Source organism: Nerophis lumbriciformis, linkage group LG01 (assembly GCF_033978685.3).
Source record: "Nerophis lumbriciformis linkage group LG01, RoL_Nlum_v2.1, whole genome shotgun sequence".
In the NCBI taxonomy this organism is placed as follows: Eukaryota; Metazoa; Chordata; class Actinopteri; order Syngnathiformes; family Syngnathidae; genus Nerophis; species Nerophis lumbriciformis.
The window spans coordinates 47,358,489-47,377,500 of NC_084548.2; the positions used below are offsets into that span (position 1 = coordinate 47,358,489).

Sequence of the window (19,012 nt, forward strand, 5' to 3'; positions counted from 1 at the left end):
GAAGAACCCAGGACCTTTATATTGTGAGGCACACGTAATAACCCCTGTGCTGCCCGGAAAATAACTTTTGGGAAGTAATTGTAATTACTTTCCCAGAAAGTACTTGAATTACTAATTAAATTACTTCTTAACAAATCTAATTAGTTACCAGGAAAATCATTTTTATAATTACTTTTAAAATAAAATAAAACATTCAAAGAATTGACATGTTTAGATACAAGATACAAAATTGCCTACATTTGTGGGAAGCTGTTTCACCATGTTTCGAGGCTGGGTTTTCTTTCAAATTAAAGGTAATCAACTTGTAATTTTATGAATGTCAATCATTTTTTACAGTGTTCCTTGTAACCTTAATCTCAAATTGCACAGGATTTCAACATGAATTGGAAAACAAATACTGTATTGATGTTTTACTCATTTTATACCGCTCAGACACTATGGAAGTTTATTTATAGAGCACACTTCATACTCAATACCATTCAGAGTGCTTTACAGATGCATACATTTAGATAGCAGTAGAAGCACATACCCAGAGCTCATTGTCAAATTACTGTAATGTTTAATAATAGTAATAATTAGGGATGTCCGATAATGACTTTTTGCCGGTATCCGATATTCCGATATTGTCCAACTCTTTAATTACCGATACCGATATCAACCGATACCGATATGATTGATTGAATTATTTATTTCAAACCTGCACAGTACAACAACACACACTTTTTTTTTTTAAACATTTTGGCAGGGACATTTATGCAAGGCTTGAAAAGGGGTTGGATGAAGCAGATGCTTATAATATCCCAACCCCTCTCACTCATTCCACATTTAACATAAACAATATAATACAAGAACAATACTATACAAACAAAAACAAGAAAAGCTCCTGTACACTAACAATACAATAGTACCACTGTTACTATAAAACAAGACAAGACGAGACAAAACACACACACACATACACACACACACACACACACACACACACACACACACACACACACACACACACACACACACACACACACACACACACACACACACACACACACACACACACACACACACAGGCCCAAACACTTTCTGACCATACACCTCTCTCCCATCGCTCTGTGCTGAGGGCATCACTCTCTTTCCTCCTCGTACTTCTTCAGTACTTCTTTTTTAAATAGTCTTTTAAATGTAATCATGTTAGAACAGGTTTTTAACTCATCCCCTAAGTTGTTCCACAGACTGACTCCACGCACTGAAATGCACATTGATTTTAAAGTTGTTCTAAATTTAGGCAAATATAATTTGTTGTTTCCTCTTAGACTGTAACTATGGTGAGCATCTCTATCCTGGAATAGGTTTTGTATATTGGATGGTAGAGAGTTTTGGGATGCCCTAAACATAATTTGAGCAGTTTTAAAATTGATCACATTGTGCAGTTTAAGTTGCTTTAACTCCATGAATAGTGGATTTGAATGATGTAAGTAGTGAACATTGGACACAATCCTAATGGCCTTTTTCTGCAGAGTGACTAAAGGCTGTAGATGGGATTTATAACAATTTCCCCAGACTTCAACACAATAATTTAGATATGACATAATAAATGAATGATACAATAAAAGCAGAGCGTTGGTGTTCAATAAATGACATGATCTCCTCATCATTCCAACACATTTAGCAACTTTTGTCCTCAGGTAATTTATATGAGGCTTCCATGATATATTTTCATCTATTACCACTCCTAAGAATGAATTTTGTTGAACATATTCTATTGGTGTATCATCAATAACAATCCTGATGGGTATTTCACTTTTGCGATTGCTAAAGAGCATGATTATGGTCTTCTTTAAATTGAGAGACAATTTGTTGGTATTAAACCAAGTTTTTAACTTGATCATCTCCTCAGTTACAGAGGCCAGAAGTTGCTTTACGTCGTCACCTGCACATGTAATGGTTGTGTCGTCAGCAAAGAGGATGAACTTCAGCAGTGTTGATACTTTACATATTTCATTGATATACATTATAAATAGTGTGGGTCCCAGTATCGACCCCTGGGGGACTCCACAGGTTATGTTCATGAGTGTAGATTGATGTTGGTCAATCTGAACAATCTGCTGTCTCTCATTCAAGTAGCTCTTCAGCCATTTCCCTGCCACTCCCCTTATGCCATAGTTTTCCAGTTTGTTTACCAAAATCTGGTGGTCAATGGTATCGAAAGCCTTTTGCAGGTCAATAAAAATTCCTAAAACAAATTTGTTTTTCTCGATACCATTAGTAATGTTCTCTATTAGATCACTTAAAGCTAATGAAATTGACCTATTTTGTCGGAACCCATATTGACAATCAGATAATAATGTGTGTTTTTCAATGAAGCCACAAAGTCTATTATCAAATAATTTTTCCAATATTTCTGACAACTGTGGCAGAAGGGAGACGGGCCGGTAATTTGTGAAGTGGTGTTTGTCTCCAGATTTGAAGATGGGGATGACTTTTGAGAGTTTCATTTGTGAAGGAAATTGTCCAAGTTGAAAAGATAAATTGCAGATGTATGTGAATGGTTTGATGATTTCTTCCGCTACATTCCGGACCGTCCTCATGTCGAGGTCATAAATGTCACGTGATGTTTTGTTCTTGCTTTTCTGAATAATCTCTGAAACTTCCTTTTCGACAGTCGGAGTAAGGAACATCGAGTAAGGATTTTTTACAATAAGTTCCATAGGCTGTTCATCATTAATTGGGATTTTTTTTTGCCAGCTCAGGCCCAACTTTAACAAAAAACATATTGAAGCCGTCAGCAATCATCTTCTTGTCACTTATGATTTGGTCGTTCTCAACAAAAAACTCTGGATAACAAGGACTGTTTGAACCATGCCCAATAATTGTATTTAATACCTTCCAAATTCCCTTTATATAATTTTTCTTTTGGATTAATAGTTTGGTGGTGTATTCTTTTCTGCTTGCTCTTAATATGCTGGTTAATTTATTTTTATATGTTTTGTACTTTTGTTCTGTTTCTATGGTTTGATGCCTAAAAAAAGTCCTATATAAATAATTTTTCTTTTTGCAAGCGTTCGCAAGCCCTTTAGTTATCCATGGAGTTTTTGTGGAGTTAGTTATAGTGCATTTTTTGATGGGGCAGTGTGTATCATAAAGTGAGAAAAAAATGTCATGAAATAAATTATAAGCTGCATTTATATCTGACGTTTGAAAAACAGAATCCCAGTTGTGTTTCGCTAAATCATTCTTTAGTGCTGTTAATGATCTTTCTGTTGTGTCTCTACGATAATATTCACTATCTACAGGTTTGGATGTTTTGCAGTTAATATTGTACACCATGAACACGGGTAAATGATCACTGACGTCACTCACTAACAAGCCTCCAGTTACAGTCTGATCTACAATGTTACAAAATATGTTGTCAATAAGTGTCGTGCTGTGTGTTGTGATTCTAGTGGGTCGTGTGATCAGTGGGAATAAGCCCATGGAGAACATGGTGTCAATAAATTTTGCTGTGTGTTTGTGTTTATTAGGATTCAAAAGGTTGATATTAAAGTCACCACATACTATATATTTTTTGTTTCTCTTAAATAATTTTTCCATCCATTCATTAAATATTTTTAAGTCGGATCCTGGTGTTCTATAAATGCAGCTTACAATAATGTGTTTCCTATTTGAAAATGATAATTCTACAGTGACGCATTCGAAGAGTTCCTCAACAGTTAAACACATATCAGTTACAATACTACAGCTGATATTTTTGTCCACATACAGAGCCACACCTCCTCCTCTCTTATTTTTACGGTTGGTGCAAAACATTTCATACCCATTTAATTCAAACTCATTACTTGTATTCTCATTCATCCATGTCTCTGAAATACCTATAATATTAAATGGAGATTTGAACTGATTCAAATAGTCCTGGATATCATCAAAATGAGAGTATAGACTCCTGCTATTAAAATGTACTAGAGATATGTTTTTATCTTGCATAAATGTTTTATCAAATGTGACGTCAGTATAATATAAACAATCATTGTTGGTGTTTTGAGGAGCATTTCAATCTGGATCCATTTCGCTCATAAATCTTTGTGATTTGTAGTTGATGTGGTCTGAGAAACTGATCGATTCCAAATTGTGGGAGTTTATGAAAACTTCATTCTCCTCTATTTCAGAGGAGAATTCACTATCAGAACTATCCATATAGTGTTATTTCAGAAACATGAAAGGAAGAAGAGGGTGTGTGATCATGGTCAGATAAATCATTCCTCTGTTCATGAAACATGAACAAGAGAAGAGGGCATATGGTTAAGGACTGTGGGCCACAGACACACAACACAAACATGCACACAACTGGACCATTCAAGCAAACACATAAACAATCTCTCATCCACACACACACAAACATACACTCGTACACTGCAGGCAATAAAATAAACATGGAAAACAAAAAAACAAAACAAAACAAAAAGCTCCCCCCAAGAGCTACTAAATATCCAATTGCAAAAGTAAAAAACTAAAGAAGTAATATTAACAAAAATATGCACACACATACACATACACATATATACATATATATACACATGCATATCATACATGCATGAGGTGTGGAAAGTATCACATATTTAATATGGAACAACATCAAAATGCAAAAATAGTTTCCTAAATAATTCCCATTCATCACACCATTTGCATAGTTAGGTTCGGATATCAAATAGAAACAAATAAAAATAAAACTCTTATACATCTTCTGTGTACAAAATAATATTGTGGTTTAGTGAAAAACAGAAAAAAGAAAAACAGTCACGTGGCAACATGACGCGTCAACAACCCAGGAAGTAAACAGATCCATGCCTGTCTCCTGCTCAGAAGCACTGCGATGAAAAAGTCTCATTGAAGAAAAATCAAACAAAAATAGTCTTACCAAGTGTCGTATGTCCATGTCTCTGTGTGAGTACCCCCAAGTTCAGTGGAGTTTACGAGGCTGCGGAGATGAACTTTTCAGCCTCTGCTGGATTGTCAAAAAAGTGTTGTTGGTAGCCTTTGGAGAGTTTGATAGTTGCTGGATAAATGAGAAAGGCTTCAAAACCAGCTTTTCGAGCGCTGTACATAGTGGAGTAGCAGGGTCGTCTCAGCTTGGCCGTCGCGTCACTGTAGTCCGGGGCAAAGCGAACGGAGTTACCGGAGAGCTGAAGAGGAACTTTCCTAGTCTCCTTCAGGATGCGGTCCCTATCCGTGTACCTCAGACACTTAACAATCATCGCCCTGGGACGGGGAGATTGTCGCGGGGGGCCGATGCGATGGGCCCGCATGAGCTCCGGAGGAGGATTTGCAGCCAAGGCAGGGAACCACTTGGGGGTGTTGGCGGACAGGTAAGACAGCGCGTTATTTCCTTCTTCGCCTTCTTTGATGTTGATGATTCTAATGTTATCCCTCCTGCTTCTGTCCTCGAGATCTATCATTTTTTCTCAATCTTCGTGAGCATGCTGGTGAAATTGAGCATAGCGTCCTCATTGCTCTGGACACGTGTTTCAATAGAAGACACTATTGCGGACAGTTTCTATATCGGCAGCGTGCTTGGATAAAGTATCTTGAATTGTACCAAGTTGATCCTCCAATCGCTGGAATCGCTTTTGGGATCTATCTTCAGCCTCATTGAAAAATTTCCTGAGTAAAGTCTCAAGATAGGCCTCAGTGACGACAGGTGTTTGAGACGAGGACGATCCCGACTCCATTGTTGCCCTTTTCATTAAACTTTTGTAACGGGTGTGCAACAAATAAGGAAAGCGTTGTTCGTAAAAGAAAAAATTATGGCAGAAATCCAAGGAGCTTAGAGTTTTTTAGAGCATGCACAGGGGAGCTTCAGTTTTTGACGTGCTCTACTCCACCATCTTGTTATGATATGACTGTATATATCAACCGATATATACAGTCGTGGAATTAACACATTATAATGCCTAATTTGGACAACCAGGTATGGTGAAGATATGGTACTTTAAAAAATATATAAATACATAAAATAAGATAAATAAATTAAAAACATTTTCTTGAATAAAAAAGAAAGTAAAACAATATAAAAACAGTTACATTCAAACTAGTAATTAATGAAAATTAGTAAAATTAACTGTTAAAGATTAGTTCTATTAGTGGACCAGCAGCACGCAAAATCATGTGGGCTTACGGACTGTATCCCTTGCAGCAGTGACATGCAGTCACTAGAGGCAGGTGAGGCGGGGCCTCACCTGCCATCATGGAAAAAAAAGAAAAAGGAAAATGAAAAATGTTTTATTAAATTGTTATATGTATCCAGTGATTATACTATAAAGTTATTTTCCATTTAACTTCACCAGTTTTAGATTATTTTTATTTAAAATCGCTGAATTTTCACATTTGCCGTTCAAATACTGAGAAGAGACGGTGCGGTGAACAGCAGCCAGTTGAGGCACGTCACTGCGTTGTGCCTCACCATGGATTACGGCCTCGGCTAACTGCTGGCCTACTGTGCAGTGGGACCGTATTGCTATATGAACTATATTATACATTTTCATAGTTTAGTTAGCTGAGGTATATAATGTACAGTGTATTTTGTCAACAACTGTATGTGTGTAACGTATTTCTTGTGCTGAGCGATCATAAAACGGCTGCAAAAGACGCACTGGCTGAGGCTCGCAGTATCCGCCTCCTGCACCTCCGCCGTAGAATGCAACCCCTGACGGGAGTGTTATATCAACTAAAGCCCACACTTAAACTTTCCACGTGCAAGATTGAATCTATTTAAAAAAGTTATTTCATAAGAAGCCAAAAAGTGCAAAAACAATAATGTTTGTGTTGGAGGAGTTGTGAATGACTGCAGGGCCACAACATTAGGTACACCTGCAGACTGCAGGTGTACCTAATTCACAACTCTTCCAACACGAACATTATTGTTTTTGCACTTTTTGGCTTCTTATTAAATAATTTTTGTAACCTATATTTATGGGCTTTCCTCTTTGTGATGTTAAGTTCCTGTTATGCGCTGTTATACAGTATATGCCTTGAGCTCTTATTTTGAAGGCGCTAAGAGCGGAAGTGATGACACGTTGGAGTTGAGCGGAGGTTTTTGAAAGAAGGTAAATAAAGTGGTCCTCGTATAAACTGGAGCCTCCGTGTTGGTTATTTTGTAGTTTCATACAGTATAGGCGACATTTATAAACCCTCGGTTACACTTTTTTAAATAGATTCAATCTTGCACGTGGAATGTTTAAGTGAGGGCTTTAGTTGATATAACACTCCCGTCAGGGGGTGCAATATTCCAGCACAACAGCGGCGCATGGACTTCATTTATAAGTAAAGGTAAGACCATAATAACGTTTTTTTTATTAAATGTGCTTTTTTTGTGTGCTACCGTTTGTATGTGTAAAGTTAAAGTTAAGTTAAAGTACCAATGATTGTCACACACACACTAGGTGTGGTGAAATTTGTTCTCTGCATTTGACCCATCCCTTGATCACTCACTGGGAGGTGAGGGGAGCAGTGGGCAGCAGCGGGGCTGCGCCCGGGAATAATTATTGGTGATTTAACCCCCAATTCCAACCCTTGATGGTGAGTGCCAAGCAGGGAAGAATGCTGGTATGAGCTTTTAAACATAACCCGTTAACTGCTGCCAATCAAATGGTGAATAAGATACTCTTTAGGGTTCATATGTTTGTAAATCTGACTGTGATGAAGTCAGTGCCTCACCAGCCATGAACCTCACCGCACGTCACTGCCTTGCAGACTGTATTGATATATATTGATATATAATGTAGGAACCAGAATATTAATAACAGAAATAAACAACCCTTTTGTGTGAATGAGTGTAAATGGGGGAAGGAGGTTTTTTGGGTTGGTGCACTAATTATAAGTGTATCTTGTGTTTTTTATGTTGATTTAATAAAAAACAAACAAAAAAAAAACGATACTGATAATTTAGAAAACGATACCGATAATTTCCGATATTACATTTTAACGCATTTATCGGCGACATCTCTAGTAATAATTAATTGTAATGACAAAAAGAAACACCGCCAAAGGCTTTCTTATTGTCCGCTGCCTGCTCTTTCTTACAAAAGTTGCGGACATTCTCCATGTTTATTTTACACTTTGAAAAGGGTTTGTCCATCTTAAATATTAATTTGCAGTATGTTCTAACATAACAATAACAGTGTTGCAACATAAAAAAAAATCAGTTATTAGAGTAAGCGTTACTACAAAAAAGTAAGTATAGTTAAAAGTAAAGTATAAATACCAATGATTGTCACACACATACTCGGTGTGGTGAAATTAACCTCTGCATTCGACCCATCCCCTTGTTCACCCCATGGGAGGGGAGGGGAGCAGTGAGCAGCAGCGGTGGCTGTGCCCCGGAATAATTTTTGGTGATTCAACCCCCAATTCCAACACTTGATGCTGAGTGCCAAGCAGGGAGGTAATAGGTCCCATTGTTATAGTCTTTGGTATGAGTCGGCCGGGGTTTGAACTCATGACCTACCGATCTCAGGGCAGACACTCTAACCACAAAGCCACTGAGCAGGTTGTCCCAGCACTGCTTTTTGCACTTTGATGTTTGGGTAAACGATAAAACCTATCCATGTAAGAAGGGGCATTACATATTATAAAACATATATAAGCAATGTAGTTATGAGTTTGCCTTTATTTATGATTTATTCAGTCTGCTAATTATGTGTTTATCCTTATACTTCCGGAGTAGTCAATGAACGCTACCTCAAGGACTTACTTCCTGATATTTAAAACACAACAACAGTAATCTTGCATGCAACAACACTCCTGCAGAAGACAAGTGCACACTTCAGTTCTTCCAAGTATTACAAATTAGGTGCTTCAGCGTGCAAATACACTTGCAGTTGCCGTTGTTACCATTGGGGTCAATCAAGTGTGTTGCAGGGAGGCTCACACACACACACACACACACACACACACGCACACACATGCACACACACACACTGGTTCGGCGCACTTACGATGCAGAGAAACAAGCTCAAATATGTGATGTGCCCATCAAAGATATGGATTTTTAAGGCGTTTTTGCTCCTTTTGGTAACTGCTTGTTTTTAAACCTTTTTGAACAAGAAGCCACATTGTTTGGCAATTACCATGATCCGCATGGTCTCCAGTCCTGTTTTGACTTGTATATTTCGCTTTGTTCACTTATGTATCTTGTACAGATGTATTCATTTCAATCAGGTATGTCTTGTATTATAAAGCTTTTTAATAAAGGAAAATGTTGCATCACAGCGCTTTTTTTGTGCAGTCACTCACAAAATTGGGTACATGCTGCAAAATAAGTGGTTATATATTTTCATGGTTTCAATATTCTACGTCCTAAGTCTGCTCGTCTTCAGCAAGTTTGCAAGCTTTGCTGCGCATCATCTTTAGAAAAGGCTTTCTTCTGGCACGACAACCATGCAGACCAATTAGATGCAGTGGGAGGCTTTTGGCCTGAGCACTACCGGGCTGAACCCTTTAACCTCTGCAGCAATGTTGGCAGCATTCACACGTCTATTTTCCAAACACAACCTTTGGATATGTAGTTGAGACAGATATAAATGGGACCTGTCCTGTTCAACCCCTGTATGGTCTCAGCCACCATGATGCTGCTCGCTTTCAGGGGGTTGGCATTTTTTAAATAACCTTGGCCATCTTTATCTTTGCAAAAACCAGTGTCATCATGGATTATATCTTTTGCATAACAGGGCAAAATTGTTCCAAAATGTGTAACTCTGACAAAAAAGGAGACCAAAAACAAACATGAACAATCAAACAAACATAAAGAATTACATTTTCAGAAGCTTTGTGAATAAATCATCTCAAAAAAATATATATAAATAAAAAAAACACACATGGCACACATATTGTTTGTGTCTAGTTGAATATGTACTTCAAATCTTTTTTTGGAGACAAAATATTTTTAGTTTTTAATTTTCTATAATTTTGTGTATATACACTATATGGTCTGAATTACACATGACACATAGACGGTGCCAAGACAACAAGTATATTCAACTAGACCAGGGTTCCCCAAAGTTTTTGACTCGGAGGCCGCATTTGGTTAAAAAAATTGGCCAGGGGCCGGGCTGTATATATATATATATATATATATATATATATACATATATATATATATATACATATATATATATACATATATATATATATATATATACATATATATATATATATATATATATATATATATATACATATATTTATATATACATTCCTCGCACACTGATTGACTGAAAGATTGCGCACTTGTCACGTTATCGATGGGAAAATGCATTTTTAGACAATATGATTTGCCTGAGCAGCTCGGAGACACCGAGACTAACAAGCGGTAGAAAATGGATTAAAAACAACAACAACAAAAAAAAAAAAAAATATATATATACACCGGTGTGTGTATATATATATATATATATATATATATATATATATATATATATATATATATATATATATATACACCGTATATATATATATATATATATATTTATTTTTTTTAACTTGGGACTTCCCGCGGGCCGGATTTTGAACTAGACAATATAATGTATATTAATAAAACTATTGAAAATTAAAAACCTGGAAATATTTCTGATAATTCGGAAGAATATGTTTTTCAAAAATAAGGCTTGTAGTATATACAATGTGTGAAGTGTTTTTTATTTTATGTTTTATTTTTGAGAGGGTAGATAAACTTAGTTATTGAAAATTAAAAATATTTTTAAAAAATCAGCAAAATATTTGTGTTAATCTAAAATAAAACTTGGGGTATATTTTTCTAGACACCATATCTACACCTTATGTTTTTAAAACATGTATGAAGTGTTTTTCTGTTTTTTTGAGAGATTGATAAACTTAAAGTTTTTGAAAATTAAAAATATTTTTGAAAAATCAGCAAAGTATTTGTGTTAATCCAAAATAAGACTTGAGTATATTCTTCTAGACACCATATATACATCTTTTGTTTTTAAGACAATATAATGTATATTCATATCTATTGAAAATTAAAAACTTAAAATATTTCTGAATAAATATATTTAGAACCAGCTGGACACTATCAACGTTTCATGCGTTTTTGAGACGATATGATGAGGGACAAGCGCTAAGACCAATCCTTACATTTCCTAAGGAAATGTAAGGATGGTTGGAGGACGTATATTCATAAACAGCTAGGGGCGCCGCTAGGGATTTTGGGCCCCATGAAAAGAATCTTTACAGGGCCCCCAACACAGTGTCATTATGTTTTCTGTATTATAATTTCATCATCATTAGGGGCCTCTCTGGGCCCCCCTCCATCATGGGCCCCTAGAATCCGTCTCCTTTACCCCCCCTTTTCGGCGCCCCTGTTCATAAAGCTATTGCTAATTTAAAACTGCAAATATTTCTGAAAAATCAGCAATATATTTTTCCTCCAAAATAAGCCTTTTCGATTGATTGAAACTTTTATTAGTAGATTGCACAGTATAGTACATATTCCGTACAATTGACCGCTAAATGGTAACACCCCTGTTGTACCGAAATCTGTTACCCATCGGAATTTGTAACTCCAGGGGGCGATGTTCCCATGGCGTACACCCCAATAGGCGAGGGCGGACCTACGTCACTTCCGCCTGCCAATCCCCTAGCAACCGGTCGCCATATTGAATTCGTTGAAAACAAACCAGCTCACAGCGAACACAGCATTGACAGAAAAGGCATTTAACGAGGTTTCACGGCATTTTAAACTGTTCTAAATGGCGTATGATTATGTAAATAGTCTTTCCAGTAAGGCTAGGTTAAGATACGAGTTAAAATGTTCTGTAGTTGGATTAAACGACTGCCCTTACCGCCTTCCAGCAGATGCGTGGACTGATAATCCTACACAATGGCCGGACATGGAATTTGGAAATCTTTATGTCTACCTCACAAGCGCACCAGGTCGGTTGTTAGCTTCGGTTGTTATATAACGAATAAATCACATAAAAATTGTTAAATCACCCAAGGTATGTTGATAAATGATAATAAGGATGACACGGTGGCTACCAGTATCTGTATATTTATTATATCTGTAGAGAGCTCATTCAAATTCAGTTCAGTATTATGATTTATTATTTGCTGAATTACTGTTCCTTTTTTTAACTGAATTATTTATTTAAAATTACAGGCGTTTTTGCAGCAGGCTCAATGTTTTCACACTCATTTGTCCTTTCCGTTAGATCACTGAAAGGTAGTCGTTTCCCACAGTGTTTCTTTGTACTTTTTGAGTTCTCTGCTGCCGATTCACGCTTTGAAGTTGTCAGTTGATGTTGCTCGTAACTGTCCATCCTATGGGATGCCTTCTTTCCACTCTGTGGCAGGTGAGGTAAGATAAATGGTGCATAATCAGGGTGCATGGGATTCTTTACAGGTCGTCCTGAGAGGGAAACAATGAAAAAATATTGAGAGATTTGAGGGCTACAACTACAAGTAATGTTTGATTACAACAAAGGGGACTTGCAGACAGCATTTTACGACTGTCTTGAAAAGTTGATTAAATGGCAACATGAAAATTATAGGGTTTATTGGTTTTTAAAAACCCAACCGTTAAGTGCAAATTTAAATGAAACCGGTTTTCGAAAATAGCCTTTATACCGTATGTTATTGTTGTGCAACAACAACTTCAGCTGTCGAACGTTATTCAGTAAAAATTCAACGGGTTCAACATTAGCATGGACGGTATAGCCAAGTTGTGGTTAAGAAGGTGGATTTTTGTTCCTTATATTTACCAGAAACGAAGTGATCCGAACACACGACCCGGGATTTTGGGGGACTCCAGTGAGAACCGTCCTCGTTTTCCCGGTGTAAAGCTGCGAGCCATTTGTCTCGTCTCTGTGGGCTTTTAGCACGCTTTGGCAGAACAAAATACGACCTTTGTTTTCCCTGTTTCCAGTTGTGGTTTGCACAACCAAAAACAACACAGTTTTTTGGCATTTTGGAGGCAGAATGACGGGTTTAATCAGCGCAGGTCGACAGGTTAAAGAGTAATGGCGACGGTTTGTTTTCAACGCCAGTCAGGTTGCTATGGCTCGAAGAACCCGTATGTAGCTCAGTTGCCCGGATGTCGGCCCTGCCCTATAAGTTGTTCAACTTGTTTAAGTCGGGGTCCACTTAAATTGATTCATGATACATATACTATCATCATAATATAGTCATCACACACGATGACTTGTAGTAGAAACAGCCACACAATATTTTTGTGCATTCTTTGTGTTTTAAAGACGTTTCGTTATTGATCGTCGAATGTCGCCAATCTCTTTCAAACCTTACCGCACTCATTTCGCTTTTGTTTTGACGTCAAAGACCATGTTACGTCACTGTTGTTTCTGCGCATGCGTGCCGGCTCAGCACTGCGACCCGTCAAAAATGTTCACGTTTTGACACCAACTGCAGACAAAAACCCGATCGGAGAACAATTCCAAACTGAGGACTTTTTTTTTTATTGTTGTCCCCTGACCAACCATAGACCGAAATTCAAGATGATTAGGTTTTTGAAGATTCTAATAGGAAGTGGCTTCGCCGTCGTTTTGATTGTACTAACAGTAGCATCGATGAGGACTCTATCTCTGGACGTCAATGCAGGACTTCAACTTGCAAAGTGGGAAAAGACGAGTAACATATCTCTTGATATAGACCACCATAGGCGAGAGGAACTTCTATCTCATTTTAAAGGTACGCGCTGATTTTTGATTATTCAACTCAAAAGATGTGTATGCACAAATGTGTTTAATTATTATTATGGATCTTTCTTGTCCTTCTTTCAGAGGCCATCCGCATCCCGACAGTGTCTTTCTCCCCTACGGAAATCAACACAACAGCATTGCTTCGCTTCAACTTGTTTCTCCAAAGAGGTACAATTAAGCGCCATTGACAACACTTTATAGCGGCAACAAACACATTCTTTATGCACAAGACTAACTAGTAACTTCAGCTGTTTGTCCAGAATAGTTGTTGTTTTTCACTCACACAACTCTTTGTACACGTTAGTTACTTTACCATCGTTTTTTATTTATTTATTTATTTTATTTATTTATTAATTTTTTAATTTTATAAACTTTTATTTATAAACTGCAACATTTACAAACAATCAAGAAATAATAATATTCAAAATGAGTACAAAAACAGTACAAATCAGCGGCAGGGGGTTGTAAACTCAATAAAGTAACTAAAATAGAATACAATATATATATATATATATATATATATATATATATATATATATATGTATATATATATATATATATATATATATATATATATATATATATATATATATATATATCAGTTATAATAATGCTGTATCGATCCGTTGTGGTGAAGAAGGAGCTGAGCCGGAAGGCAAAGCTCTCGATTTACTGGTCGATCTACGTTTCCATCCTCACCTATGGTCATGAGCTTTGGGTCATGACCGAAAGGACAAGATCACGGGTACAAGCGGCCGAAATGAGTTTCCTCCGCCGGGTGGCGGGGCTCTCCCTTAGAGATAGGGTGAGAAGCTCTGTCATCCAGGGGGAGCTCAAAGTAAAGCCGCTGCTCCTCCACATCGAGAGGAGCCAGATGAGGTGGTTTGGCCATCTGGTCAGGATGCCACCCGAACGCCTCCCTAGGGAGATGTTTCGGGCACGTCCGACCGGTAGGAGGCCACGGGGAAGACCCAGGACACGTTGGGAATACTATGTCTCCCGGCTGGCCTGGGAATGCCTCGTGATCCCCCGGGAGGAGCTGGACGAAGTGGCTGGGGAGAGGGAAGTCTGGGCTTCCCTGCTTAAGCTGCTGCCCCTGCGACCCGACCTCGGATAAGCGGAAGAAGATGGATGGATGGATGGAGTTTGAAAGAAAAAAAAATAGCTTTGTTTTATTAGTCAACATTGCAACTTTTTCTAAATTACATTTAACCTTTAAGCTTTTTTATTTCACTTTTGTTATGTTTTTGTTTATTTTAATAGTATCTTTAGAATGTGCCGTGGGCCTTTAAAACATTAGCTGCGGGCCGCAAATGGCCCCCGGGGCACACTTTTGACACCCCTGCTATAGATAATAAAAAATTAAATCTGATAAATCTAGGGATAAAAAGCAGAGCCTGGCGACGCATGCGTGTTTATCATAACTCTCTCACTCTCTCTGTCTCTGCCCCTCCCTCACGAATGCTGCTGCGCGCACAATTTGTTTTGTTTTTAACCCCTTCTTAACCCTGTGCGTACATTGAAAATACACGCAACCCTAACTCAAAATGCCGGACATTTGAGGCATTTAAGAAAATCCGCCCTGACAGCTCCGCAAAAGAGGACATGTCTGGTGAAAAGAGGACGTATGGTCAGTCTATCGTAGCCCGTTAGCTACTAGCATGCCGTGTGTTGTGCCTCGGTGTGCATTGTTTACACAACGTGCGTTACACTACTTGATATGTCCGTGTGGAAACTCGTTCGGTACACCTCCGAACCGAACCGAAACCCCCGTACCGAAACGGTTCAATACAAAGACACGTACCGTTACACCCCTAATAAATATATATATATATATATATATATATATATATATATATATATGTATGTATGTATGTATGTATGTATGTATGTATGTATGTATGTATGTATGTATGTGTATATATATATATTTATATATATATATGAGCGGCGAAACGTCTTCCAAGACAAACCAAGCAGTCCAGTTACGAACAATTCCAACGCCCTGAGATGACAACGACCTGGATGAATGAGAACCTTCATAGGTACATTCAAAAACCGTCAACAATACTTCATTTACGTTCGTAACCTGTATAATAACTAAGCTGTCGCAAGATTGTTATTGTAAGAGTGAACACTGAGGAACTCTTTTTCTAGCGTAGTAACACATTGCCATGCTACGGTATTAGCTGTAAAAGCTAACTACAGCAAGAGATAAGCTAGCGTCTATGTCAACACGAAACGCGTTTGAGTTTGTTATGCACAACACTGTAATACCAATTTGTACTGACTGAAAAACATGAAGAATCATATTCCAGTATCTGTAAAGTATTAGGCCATATTTCATGTTTTGTTTGTACACAGCTGAGCTAGCCAGACAGCATATGTACTGTAGTTGTACTAACAAGCATGGCGTGCTGCGTCTATCATGATCGATATTAAAGTAACTCACTCGATGGACAAAGGAGGAGTTTGTCTGGTCCAGCTGGCCGGGGACGTTTCCTGTTGATTTTGGGTAAGCAATCCATTTATGTCGAAATAGCTTTGCTCCATGTTCCATATTTATAGCGTCAAAATCACTTTCACCTCACTCTCCGGCCTTCCGTCTGCTTCAACGTCTCACTCTTCCATCGTGCTGGCTTCTATAAGCAGTAGTATACTTAGCTTCAAAAGTATAAGGTTGTGAATTCTCATTTGTCGAAAAATAGTCGTCTTCGTTGTCTCTTACCAAGTCTGCCATGATTAGAAAACACACTCATATTTGATTCCGGAAGTAGGAACACATATTTTCTACCCAGAAGTCAGACGTGCACTGCTAAGGAAACAGGAATCAATGCACGGAAGAAATCAGTCCCGGAAATGAATACAATGATGAAAATACGGTAAATACTGAACACATTACATATTGTTATGAAGGTGTCTGTTACTACATTATATACATACATGCGGTGTGTATATAAAATGTTGATGGAGGGTTTTGAAGTTGTTTTAGAGGGCTTTGAAGGCTACACCGGTGACTCCCATTAGCCGCATCTTTTAAGCGTTTTTTATCATCTTTAAAATCGTAAAAAAAAAGAAGACATGCGTGTTCTTGTCTCTCATAATGAGCGTGAATGCTAGGCAAAATTCCAGAAAAAGTGCAGTTCCTCTTTCAGTTTAGTGTCACGGTTTAGCTTTGAATATGTGGCTTAAACATTTATATTTTAACAAATTTTAATACAATTTTAGTGAATCTTTGTTAAATAAAATTGTATCTTTATAATATATTTTTCATATGTACATGCCTCTAATACGATACATTTTAATAGAAAAAACAACAGCAAAAAACTTTGCTGATGTTCCTGAATAGGCTACCACTCGAGCCTCCATGCCATCAGGTAACTAAGATCCCTGAATTTAGTAGTAGGGACAAAAACAATAATACAAAATCATATTGTATATCCTACATAAACAATGTATGAATACATTAGATATCTATATATCTTAGGGACCTGTAGACTGTTGCTGCAGCAGCAGAGAGTTTATTCTATCTTGATATTTTGTATTACATTCTTCCCTTAAATGATAATGTTTACAGTGATTGTTATATATGTATTTTTCATGTATGTCGCTTTGGATAAAAGTGTCTGCCAAATACTTAAACATATATAAACACCTGAAAGTCTTTATATCAGCTAAAACCTCCAATCTGTTTCACTGGATTCAGAATAAAACCAAATGCTGTCTTACCCAACAATGTTAGTATTTGAATATTGTTACTTGAAGACTTATTCCTGGTTACTATTATACTGTTAAGAAAGTATTGTCTTAAAATTTGCCTAAAATGAGAATGCATCATAATCATTGGCGGCTGGTGAATTTTGTTTTAGGAGGGGCAGAAAGTTTGTAAACCAAACCCCTGTAGGGGCGTCATCCTCCCCCAGAAGATTTCTTTGTGATTTTCACATACAAATATTGAAGAACTTTGCTCCTTCTCACCTCTGTGGTAATATTATTTTCATAAAATACAACCAATAGTACGTTAATGTTAAATCTTACTTGTGAAAAGTAATCCCCCGATTCCTATTTTCAACAGTCCACTCATTTGAGTAGGAAAACGCTGAACACCAGCCCGACATCTTTGTTTTCTACCTGTCAACTGTCAGTTTAGGCTGCTCGCCGGCTCCTCGTCACCACTTCAAGATGGCGGCCAAATTGCTCACGTCACAGCAAACAATGCTGCGTCTACTTATAAGATGTCTATGGTTATAACCTCATTGCAAACACTGCAATCTGTTGCGTCCACTGCAGTTTGCTACCTTATTCATACTTTTTGTCAAGTGATTTTTTTAAGCAGGGTTTCATGAGATACCTACACATAATGTTACGTTAGTCAATGTATCACACACAGTAACGTAACGTTAGACGGCGGACCGCGTATTTTAGCCACCTACAAAAAGACAAACAGTCAAATAAAGGTCAGTTAAAATGTATACTATGTTAAGAATATGTGTACATGTTGCATAGGGCACTGACATCTAAAAAGTACAACTCTGTTCATTGTTTTGTTCATATTATGCACACATAAATACACATACAGTATGAGATGAGATCAATGATATAAGGTAAGAACAGGATATAAACTGCTGTGGAACTAGTTGCAATGCAATATGCCATGGAAATACAATGTTAACACTTTTGTACAAATAAGTACAGTTGCACTTGTTTTTGCAAATGTGTTTATTCTGTAAAGGAATGAGTTACATGTTTAAAATGACTGGTTAATAGTGCTATTGTGAAGTGCAATGTCAGCACTATTTTTTTTCCCTGCAATTTCAAATGCACTTGTTTTAATAAATAAATACAGCGTTTTAAAAGCATACACAATCTGTGTAAATATATTAGTCTGTGGTTAAAAGGACTTGAAAGGACTCGGAACTCAAAATGCAGGACTTGGGACTTGACTTGAGACTTTCCAGTCTTGACTTTGGACTTGACTCGGGACTTGCCTGTCTTGACTCGGGACTTGACTCGAGACTTGAGGGCAAAGACTTGAGACTTACTCTGCCATTAAACTGTAAGTTAATGATTATTTGCAAAAACAAAAAGTTTCTCAGTTCGAACATTAAACATCAGTGTATTCAATTGAATATACGTTGAAAAGGATTTGAAAATCATTGTCTTCTTTTTTTATTTATGATTTATACAACGTGCCAACTTCACTGGTTTGGGGTTTTGTAAGTATGCTGTATTATAACCCTTTAAATATTGTTCTTTTTCAGTTTGAAAATGTATTTGACAAGCAGGTAATT

General features: G+C 37.3%; 1 protein-coding gene and 1 long non-coding RNA gene across 3 annotated transcripts in view; one reads left to right on the forward strand and one right to left on the reverse strand.

Annotated features, from left to right (window-relative positions):
* The first annotated feature begins 11,541 nt into the window (after positions 1-11,541).
* pm20d1.2 (peptidase M20 domain containing 1, tandem duplicate 2) overlaps positions 11,542-19,012 on the forward strand; it is a 17,682-nt gene continuing 10,211 nt past the window's right edge. Inside the window, exons 1-3 of one of the 2 annotated variants that reach the window (XM_061984749.1) lie at positions 11,542-11,940; positions 13,582-13,710; positions 13,803-13,889. In XM_061984749.1, the coding sequence (XP_061840733.1) occupies positions 11,757-11,940; positions 13,582-13,710; positions 13,803-13,889 (400 nt within the window). In that variant the 5' untranslated portion in view covers positions 11,542-11,756. Of the gene's footprint in view, positions 11,941-13,113; positions 13,711-13,802; positions 13,890-19,012 lie in introns of those variants that run through there. The other variant, XM_061984740.1, reaches the window with a different exon arrangement.
* Positions 12,043-13,032, reverse strand: LOC133622255 (uncharacterized). Its single transcript, XR_009817753.2, has 2 exons — positions 12,768-13,032; positions 12,043-12,415 (listed from the first exon to the last, which is right to left on the reverse strand). It is a non-coding gene; the product is annotated as an uncharacterized lncRNA (long non-coding RNA).